The sequence below is a fragment of the Chironomus tepperi genome, unplaced genomic scaffold, assembly GCF_022539635.2.
Source record: "Chironomus tepperi strain 1889 unplaced genomic scaffold, CSIRO-AGI_Ctep_v1 contig_359, whole genome shotgun sequence".
NCBI classification, from domain to species: domain Eukaryota; kingdom Metazoa; phylum Arthropoda; class Insecta; order Diptera; family Chironomidae; genus Chironomus; species Chironomus tepperi.
In genome coordinates this window covers 879939-889917 of record NW_027226481.1, presented here as the reverse complement: position 1 = coordinate 889917, position 9979 = coordinate 879939, and the positions used below count along the sequence as shown (strand labels likewise).

At 31.9% G+C, this 9979-nt stretch overlaps 1 protein-coding gene across 6 annotated transcripts; it reads right to left on the bottom strand.

Moving 5' to 3' along the window:
• Positions 1 to 909: 909 nt before the first annotated feature.
• LOC139094904 (F-box/LRR-repeat protein 16) lies at positions 910 to 9389 on the bottom strand. Of its 6 annotated transcripts, none has more exons than XM_070646134.1 (6): positions 9128 to 9389; positions 6084 to 7060; positions 4383 to 4556; positions 4203 to 4320; positions 3665 to 3860; positions 910 to 1896 (listed from the first exon to the last, which is right to left on the bottom strand). In XM_070646134.1, exons 2-6 carry the CDS (start codon positions 6927 to 6929, stop codon positions 1599 to 1601), a joined length of 1632 nt encoding a protein of 543 aa, XP_070502235.1. In that variant the 5' UTR covers positions 6930 to 7060; positions 9128 to 9389; the 3' UTR covers positions 910 to 1598. The 6 variants fall into 6 exon arrangements, with proteins under 6 accessions (XP_070502235.1, XP_070502234.1, XP_070502236.1 ...); XM_070646133.1 differs by having other exon boundaries at positions 9140 to 9389; XM_070646135.1 differs by having other exon boundaries at positions 6084 to 7015; positions 9140 to 9389.
• Between the last annotated feature and the right edge of the window lie 590 nt (positions 9390 to 9979).

The following is a 9979-nucleotide window of genomic DNA, read 5'->3' as shown; positions in this document are numbered from 1 at the left end:
AAAAAATTCTATTAAGTCTGCATTATTGTCCTTTGTTGATATATTGTAAAATAATTGATGGTAGCTTAGGAACGAAGACGACAATAAATACATTTTTCCAATTCTTATACACAAATGCGCTTATCGAGCTTTTAACGAGAATTGGAAGGAATTTTATAAAAATCACTAAGGGAAGCTTTTTGACTTGCAATTGAAATGTTCAAGGACATAAATAATAGATGAATTTTAGTATGTCTGATATTTTAATGTGCAAATCACAGTGTCTGACATCTTCAAGTTTGCAAATCACAACTTCCTGATGATGTCGTTCGGAAAATTGATGCATGTGGGTGTATAGAATATGGAAAAAATAGAGCAATAACTGCATTAAGTGAATCACTGACTGAGTAGTTAAGATGATTGACATAAAAGTACAGAAGCTGTGTTTTTTAATAAAAATGTGGGCTTAAGTCCCTTCCTACTCCTTTCTGTTTACAAAAAATAAAGTAGAAAACAAACTTTGAGGGATTTTTAATGCAAATATTGCTTTATGAATAATCTCTCGTGTATTTACAGCCTTGAGTAAAGTCTGAGAATAAACTTTGAAGTTTCTTCTTCGGTAAATTCTCGAAGGAATTAATTTTAATAAAATGAATCGCTTAAGGGATGGAAAAAATTGATTAAAATAGCTGCAGTTCCTTATGGAACGTTCACTTGTTACGTATTTAGCGCTCTTAGGGTGCAAGGGGTTGGTTCGGGATTTTTTGATGGCTTAACCAACGAATATTGATGATGTATAGCAGAACTGGGAAGCTTGTGAGTCGTGACACACTATCGTGCCGCCAAAAATGTTTGGAAATGCCATGAATTGTATGTTAAGTAAGGTTTTAGTCGAGCCTAATCGCCAAGGTGTGCCGCGACTAATGCACAGAGTACAAGGTTTAGTTTTGTGATTAGCAGAGGCTAAATTCTCTTAGATTAGTGGCTGAATTTTGTCATTTTAAGCATTTTCCCAGTCGGTTAAAAATCGGAAGTTTTAGCCTCTGGTGATAAAACCTACAAGCATAACCAAGGAGTTTGAGGTTGCATCTTACAGCCTGACTGAGTTTCTAAATGAGATCCCCAGGAGCTCTTCCTTAATTACCACAATTCAAACTCGAATGAATTGTATCACTAGCTACATTCAGCTTTCTTTTGTTCTCACCTTTCCAAAAAGTAAAGCAACAAAACATGAAGAACAATAGAAACAAATTTAATAAACGCAGACAACTCCCCAAAAAACAGCGACTCATTAATATTTGTCGTTTTACGAGTGGGGAACAAGGAAGGAAAATGTCGTCTAAAATCTATTTTTTTCATCTTTTTCATTAAAACTCGAAGCTAAAACTTAGTAATCTAACTGACGCTCATAATTTTGTGTGTTTTCTTATGATTTTTTTTATAATAGAAAAAGGACGTGTTTTTCACATTTTTTTGTGTCATAAATAGCTTTTAACATTACTTTTAAATAAATTTTTCACCTTTTACCTTTTCATTTATACGTAATTTAATTTTTTTTTGTTTTCATATTTTCTTTTGTTTCACTCACACTTTTTTCATCTAAATGTAATAACAGCAGTTTACTCAATAATCAAACATCTTGGCAAATGCTCCCGTAGATATGCAAACAGCTCATGCGAAGCACCCGGACAATTTGTAAGCTCAAGTTCTTGTAAATGTCGTAATTGAATGATGCTCGATAATCCGCTTGATGTAAGCAGTGGACATCCAGCGAGCGATAAAACTTGCAAATTTCTCATTGAACATAGATGTTGTAATCCAAAATCACGTATTTGTGAGCACCATCGTAGGAATAGTGCGTTTAGAGAGATCATTGTCGATATATATCCAACGCCTATGTCCGTAATATGCACGCATCTAAAAATAATTCCGGAATGAGAGAGAAAAATGAAAAATAAATTTAATTTATAGTGGCGAATGATGCAGAAATTCTATTAAAATATTCTACGTAATCGGATGTGGAATTTCCATCCGGGTCAAGGCAGTGAAACAATTTTTTTACATTTATTTATATTCACGATGCCTGGAAGATATTTTCATTAAGATTTAAATTAATTTTTTTAATGAAATTTTAGCCTGTAATGTAATGCGATCTTTAAAGACAGAAACATTGATTGATTCCTTCGAGGAATTCAGTTATACCTTGTGGGTATTGGAGACCTTTAAGAATCCATTTAATGCAATTGTTATGGGCACCTTTTAAGATCCGAAAAGGTTAAGTAATCCATCAAATGGTTTTAATGAATGAAATTGGAAATGAGTTAAACTTTTTTGTTTTGTTTCCCTTCTGAGAATCAATCCAAAATAACTTGAAAATATAGCTGTGTATTGAAAGGAATTAGAGTTTCGTTGCTATTTATGTCAAAGTGCGAAGGTTGATGAAACTTTGGTAAATATATTCGATAAGTTATTTTCCCAGCAGAAAGGAACTTAATTAAAAATTCTCTTCTGTTGATCTCTTCACTAGATTATTTTCTCAGAACTTCCAGTTCATTAAAATGAAGAGATATTATGCTACTGTTACTAATAATATAAATCCTTATTAAATCTTAGATTGAAGAGAATTAGTATAATTGAAATAGTGAATTAATCTTGATGATTTCTTGCAACAAGCTTGGATATTCAAAGAATAAAGCTTTGTACTTGAAAGAGATTTTTTAATTTTGAGATAAAAAAGGAATTTAAAGCAGATTCAACTTTTTGCCTTGAAACTTTATACCACAAAATTGGCAAAGAACAGTTTCAGAAACTGTCAAAAAGCTTTCCAACTTTTGCTATTGATTGTTCTGTTAGATCTTAACACAAACTGACTGAAAAGGTTAACAAATAACTTAAAACATTGCCATTATCTCGTTAAGAATTTGAAGAAACTTTACTTTGAATACCAAAGAATTGAAAATGTAGCTACTCATGTTGGAATGGGATTCCTGTTAGTAAATAACAGGGTTTGACCTTTAAATTCTTCTCTCTTGAATACGCCCTTACAGAAAATGAATAATTTATAAATGGCAATTTGCCATATAGAAAACCTGAAAAGGAACATGAACTTTTTCAGTCAAATCAACAATTTATGTTAGAAAAATAAAAGGTGGAGAAACTTGTCCATCAACAAATTTGAACAATGAACCGAAAGGACTTAAAGTCTTTAAACTTCTTAACCAGCATATCGCGCACAATACAACTTGTTAAGCAACATAAGAAGTAAAAGTTATGATCCCTTATCTTATTCTATACATTTCTTCTCGTTAGGACATCAATGACTCTGCAAAACTTTAATTTCAAAAGAACATGATGACACACATATAGAAAAAAGTACAGAGCATCGTTTCTGTTGTCTATCGTCATTCTCAAAAATGAACAAAAAAGAACGTAAAGGAAATAAAATGGTTTTTTTGGCGAAATTAAGTTAAATGAAATAAAGAGTTTTCGTCAGGAAGGCATGTACATGTACATGTACAGTATGCCATTAAATGTCACGACTTATGAAACATAGAGTTCAAAGACACATAAGCTCAGGATGAGAGCGACAAAAGGAAGCAAAAAAAGTGAACGGTTGAAAAAAATTTCATTTTTTTGTATAAATATTGATTTGTCCTAATTCATATGTCTATATAGATGTGCATACCTATCTAATGTCAACTCCTCTAACATATTCAAGTCACATGCGATATACTCCAGTGCTGCATCAGTTATTCTTGGACACCAACTCAAATCAAGTGCTCTTAATTTTTGTAGATTCTCCGCAATCAATTCGACTCCGTCATCTGTGATTTTGCTACATCCCGACAACGATAATACTGTTAAATGCGGTAGTGAATGCACTGCAAAGAGAGAAGAAATAACAAAGTACGAACATAACGTTATAATCGAGGCACAAAAATAAATATTGACAAAAAATATTAAGACATTTTTGTTGCCGTACACAAAAATGCATTTCCGCTTGAACATGCGACAATTTATATGACATGAACAATTTGTGTCATTTTGGGCTAGTGAACCGCAAAGAATTTGTTTTTAATGAAATATTTATTTAAGCCATGACATTATCCCCCCATCCACAGAAAACATTTTTCAGATACAGATCACAAAATTTTCATTGGAATGCATGCGTGTGTAATCAGCTCAATTTATATTGATCGATTTTTTTGTTAACAAATAATTACCAATATTCACAATTCCATGATTCGTTAGCTCCCAGCATGAATTTAGACGTAAAATACTCAGCGAGTGACTTTGTTTAGGTGAAAAATATGATAAAGCGCTATCGGTGACATGGTAAGCCTGCGAATAAAAAACAAAAATTTAATTAAATTAAAATATAAAGACCCAAATTATATCCGTACCTGAAGCGAGAACTCATAGAGAGAAGGTAAAAGTTGGGCGACAGCACCGACAGCTTCATCTGCAACATTAATACAATCCGCCAACGATAAACTAACAATTCGACTCGTTAAGCAAGCCCATAAACCAGCTTCAGTAATTTCGTTACAGCCAGCAAGTTCAAGTTCAAAGAGAGACTTTTGTTGTTATTTTTTTATCACGAAATATCACAAACACGATGAGATGGAAATGAAACAGAATATATTTAAAATATTATAATTCGATTGATTGGTAAATTAAATCAACTTCTTCTGCCTTATTTCCTCATATACTTTTTTTTTCGGGGTGCTTTGCATCTTCGATTTTCAATTAAGGGAAGGCAGAAACGTTGATTGTTCATTTAGTGGAAAAATAAAAAAAAAAAAAGTTCTTTTTATATCATCCGTTGGATATGATAATGCTATTCCGATAGCATAAAAGCATCGATAGTATGAGAAGGTCGCATTGAACTTTCAATACATAATGTGAGTGCGTGTCGAACATTTTGTTTAGCATGCTATAGCAAGACTTATGGGTTTGTTCTTTACAGTTTGGATTTTAAATCAATAGGGATTTTGTGGTGAACCTTAATGAACGTTTTCCTTTAAATTTAGACAGTAGCTAGAGCACATGAAAAGTCTATTGTATAGGCTTACAATAAGAACAATGGAATTTCCTATCAGCATCAAAATTTAAGGAAGTCTGGTGAATCTTTTGATCGACAATTACACAATAATATGGATTACCTTCCCAATAAACGTATAGAATACCTTTAATAATAGGTATCAACATGATAAAGCTTTGTTAAAGTCAATCCTCATCTTTTTCGTACAACGACACTCAACCCTTACCGAGAAAAAGGATGTCTTTAATATCAATTTACACAAAGAATTAATTTCTCGCTATCAATATCAATTTAATGATCCAAACTGTGAAATGAGGATAATGCTTTATAATACTATGCTTGATCTGGTAGAGTTTGGGATTTTTGGGTTGGCTAGATGGGTTGAATTTCAAAATCTTGTAATTGGACGGTTTTGTCGATTTTGTCACTAGTCTAGGTATTTGCTACTGAGTTAAGATTCTTTAATGCCTAGAGTAAATATGAGTGTTACTGAGCTATTCGTGACGCTAGCCATGACGTAGCACTATGTCGCGGAGCATAAATTAAATAGCAATCCTCAAGGATATTACAAGTCGATTAATCAGGTCAGTTAAACCAGATCGACTTGCCGATTCATGGTTTAACTGAGTCTTCAAAGTCAGTCAGTATTTTGATGGCTTGACCGATTTGTGCTACTCAGGAATATCTATTAGGGCTACATAAAAAAGCGCTCCTAAAACCCATAAATCTCAATCCTCAAACTTTCCAATATATCCTCACTCGGTAGTTATCGAACATTTTATGAAAATAAGATGATTTAATGCTGAGACATATGCAAAGCAGCATATTTCCATGTATACCGTTCAACACGAGTAAAGTTTAGATAATTCTTTTAAAGTGACACAAAAGTTTCCATATTTTTTTGGAACGAAAATTAATTTTTGCTTGCTGTGCTAAGCACAAAAGAGCTTGAGGGAGGTAAAAAGGAATGATAAATTTCCATGGCATTTAGAGAAGATATTTCATCACAGGTAATTAACATTATACCTTGAAAAAGGATGAGAAAAAAAGAAGTACTTACTTGCAAAAAATCAAGGAGAGCTTCAAGCCCTCTATCACTAATTGATGAACCTCGAAGACTAAGTGAATGAATGTGTTTTGATGCTAATGGAAATGTATGGACAATATCGAGGGCATCCTCATCGGTTGCACCATTAAGTGCAATAGAATGAAAGCCTCTTCGTATGATGGAGTTATAAAGCTTCACTTTATCCTGATTTCCCGTTGCTCTCATTTCACGACATTGAAGAACGGGTACAAGGCCAGAAAAATATGCAGGATTACGATAAAGAATGTCTCTCCATGTTGTACACACTTGGGCTAAATCACGACGCTCATAGGATGAGAAATAAAAGAGAAATTGCTGGAGGAATTTCTCATCGAGAAATAATTGTTCGATCGTTAGTATAGGCGACGTTGTTACTGATGTAAATCTCTTATTTGTCCCTTGCTGTTTTTGATGATATTTTCTCATTGATTGTGGCGTCGATTGATTTGAATTTGAGCCCTGACTTGCCGATCCGCCAATCATTTTATTATTATGATGATTAAAAATACTATTGTGCTGATGCTTGCTTTGGTAACGATACGGCTTTTCGGGAGTGCTAATTGACATATTTGTAGCTGAGTTTTGGGAATTTAAATTAGTATTATGTACATTATTGCTGTTATTACTTGATGAGCCGCCGCCACAAAGGACATTTGTGACACGTTCCATGACACTTGTTTTACCAACAATTGTATTTGAATTATTATTGTTGACCGAGCTTGTTGAGGAGTTGCTTGAATGTTTCCGTAGACCGTTAATACGCTTTGTCAACTCTGCTGATGCTCGTTCAACGATAGTATTTTGCGTAGACATTTTCATTGGAACTAAATATTTATTTCAATTATTTGTTTTTCTTCTGTCTTTTCCGTCCTTTTTTTATTTTTCACAATTATGCAATCTATACACTATAACAAAACACAATTGTTCTAGTTTCTCTCACTTCTTGGCCCCTAAAGTATCAGAAATATGTTAAACTTGGCTTTCTTTTCACATCCACGTCCTTTTTTTGATGTGAAATTTTCTTTTTTTTTGGCACAATTTTTCTCGCTTCTTCAAGATCTCTTTTTTCTCGCAGCAATCAATACTTAATGGTAATAAATCATTTATGAATTTAACGTAAGGCAATGATAATAATAATAATGCTGTTCTTATTGACGTGGAAATGTTTTATATTATGAAAATTTATGGTAGCACAATTCTCACAATATTGTACATAGGATAAAGTTACCCATGTTGATTTGAAATTTTTATTATATTAATGAGTTATGTGTTATTAATTCAAATTTTTTGGTATAATTGAACATTTTTATTTTTCCACCTCACACTCCTTTCACTACAATATAATGTGTTTCATGTATGTCACATTTAGAATCGATTTATAACTTTTTTTTGAAAAAAATTTAGCGAGTTTTCTGTGTGGCTTATATGTATGTGGATTTGTATTTCACTTTGACTGATTGAATGCTTGTATGACTAATTATTTTGGGAACGGAAGTGTTTGAAGGGATATGGTTAAAATCAATCATTGGCACTTATGTTTGCAGAGATTTTTGGGTAGCCTTGAAATCAATCAAATGAAACTAGTGTTAGGGATGTTTGGAAATGTTTTGGTTTTGTGGTCAGTTTTATTGTTTTTGAAACTTGTTAGTGACTAGAGTTAGATGGAATGGACAAAATTTCAATTTTTGTTCTTGTTCCATTGGGAATTGTGTTTAATTAAAACGACTTCCTTACGGATTTTATTTATTTACAATGTTGTTTATTCTTCGGAGTTCAAAAACACACTGAACTTTTGTATGAAAAGGGGTTTCAACTATGTACAATAAATATTATTCAAATCTCAAATGAACGTTATAAAAGTCTTAAACCTTCAACATTCTTAAATATTTAAAATTGTGCCACAATGTTACTAAAACTTATAAGAGCCTTATAGCACTATAATAATAACTACTTAACATTGAAATTCCTTAATTGGGACTTTCTCAAAAAAGCTCTGTAATTGGGCACTTGTCATCATTAAAAGCTACTTTAGTTAATATCTCTCAATGTTGGAAGTTAAAGCCTAGAGTTTTTATCAACAGCCTTGAATACAAGGACTATTATTTGTTTTTACATCCAGCGAAATTTTTGCAGAACTTCTAATTTTAGATTTACTGACTGGAAATTTGAATTTGAATGAATGTCCTGATTTTATTGGAATTGTCTAACTTTTAAATCACTTTTGTAAGTTTTAGAACACTTTCACTTAGTAATTCATTTTTCAGGAGAATTACATTAGGTAATAGTTGAAACTCTTCTAGTTCCTTTAAAGTAGGCTGAATAGAGAATAGGAAATTGTCAAGCATAGAGCTACAAAGAATCAATTTAATCCACAATCTCAGCTGTATCAAATTATTGCCATTCACACAGTTTCACTGTGACGAAAATGCGTTTTTTCAACTCGTTCACAAATTAAAGCAGCGACTTTAATACTCCTTCCTTCCTATTATTTTTTTCCACTGTTTCACATGAAATTTTATGTTGAAATATGTAATACCATTATTATCATTTTTTTCTCTTCTCTGCTTATTATCTGACAAGGACTACACAAGTTAATGACATTCCACGTCACTTTCTGTTTCCTTGTCTACGCGAAACACAAGAGATTAGCGCTTAATCACACACGGGAGGCACAACATTGTATAATAAAGGGGGACCCTTTTTGTTACACTTATGGAAAAAAAATATAGAAAAAAAAAATATCTTTAGAGAATGGAAAATGGGGGGAAATCCACTTTAAAATATACAAGTATTTATGCCTTAATGAATGCGTTTGCAACCACAAATGTGAATGACTACTTGAACAAAAGGCTGAACAAAGATTTTCAGCTGTAAATAAATTAATTTGTTTTTCTTTATTTTGAATGAATTAAGTACTGAATTGATTTGAATTGCCAGAAAATAAAAAAAAAACCAGAATAGAGAAAAATCGGAGCCAAGTTTAAATGATTTTTTTTCTGCTATTTTAAATTTATCACTTAAACACGCACAAATTCAAGTCGATTTTTTTATCGCACACAGCTGACTATGATGTTTTTGCCAAATACTTTTTGTTTAATTTTATATAGATTTAAAATTAGTTACTGAACTTGAGAAACTACAAGAATTTTTTTTTAAAAAAAATTAGTTTCTTGCGATAAGACTCGTTTGAGAATGAAAAGTATTCTGACAGGATCTTGCGCGAAAATTCTTATGGTTACGCTAGAGTGAGACAGTAAATAAATATATGAACATGCGCATTTGCTATTATTTTGAATGAATGGATTGATGGCATTGAAATAATAAACAACATACATCACGTTGTCAGTGGACAAATGTCTAATTGAAATGTGTTGATATATGATTGTGTGGAGTCTGTTGGGGATATGTTGTTGAAAGGATTAAGCCTTGTTGACTTGTGCTGAATATAATCCTATTACAATTTACTATTTTTAATGAATTTGATGGCACTGTTTTAAAATGTAACAAAGTTGACGTGTATCGATTCATGTATGTACTATAAATTAGCTTAACTTTAAAGGCTTCAAATTTCATCTAACGACATTTTAAAATTTAAAATCGGACTTTAAAGTTATTTTAAATTTCACATATGGGTGATTCTCTGGAAAAGTCAAATTCGTCTAATTCGTGTCTCAAAAACTACAAATTTTGTTTCATAGAAAAACATTACTTTAACTTATTAAACAAATTAACTAATTGTTAATTTCGTTAAAATATTAATTATAATATCTCAATCTGTCTTTATTTTGTATTGTGATTCTATAATTCCTGCAAAAACATAAAATCAAAAAATGAATTTTCTCACGGATTAAGAAAAAAGTTTCTCGGAA

What these genes read in the sequence shown, in the direction of transcription:
- LOC139094904 (XM_070646134.1), bottom strand. Translation starts at nt 6,929, where the DNA reads ATGAAAATGTCTACGCAAAATACTATCGTTGAACGAGCATCAGCAGAG. An exon ending in CTCTCCTTGATTTTTTGCAA is followed by an intron (nt 4,557 to 6,083) that starts GTAAGTACTTCT and finishes TAACAACAAAAG; the next exon opens with TCTCTCTTTGAACTTGAACT. An exon ending in TCATGGAATTGTGAATATTG is followed by an intron (nt 3,861 to 4,202) that starts GTAATTATTTGT and finishes CTCTCTTTGCAG; the next exon opens with TGCATTCACTACCGCATTTA.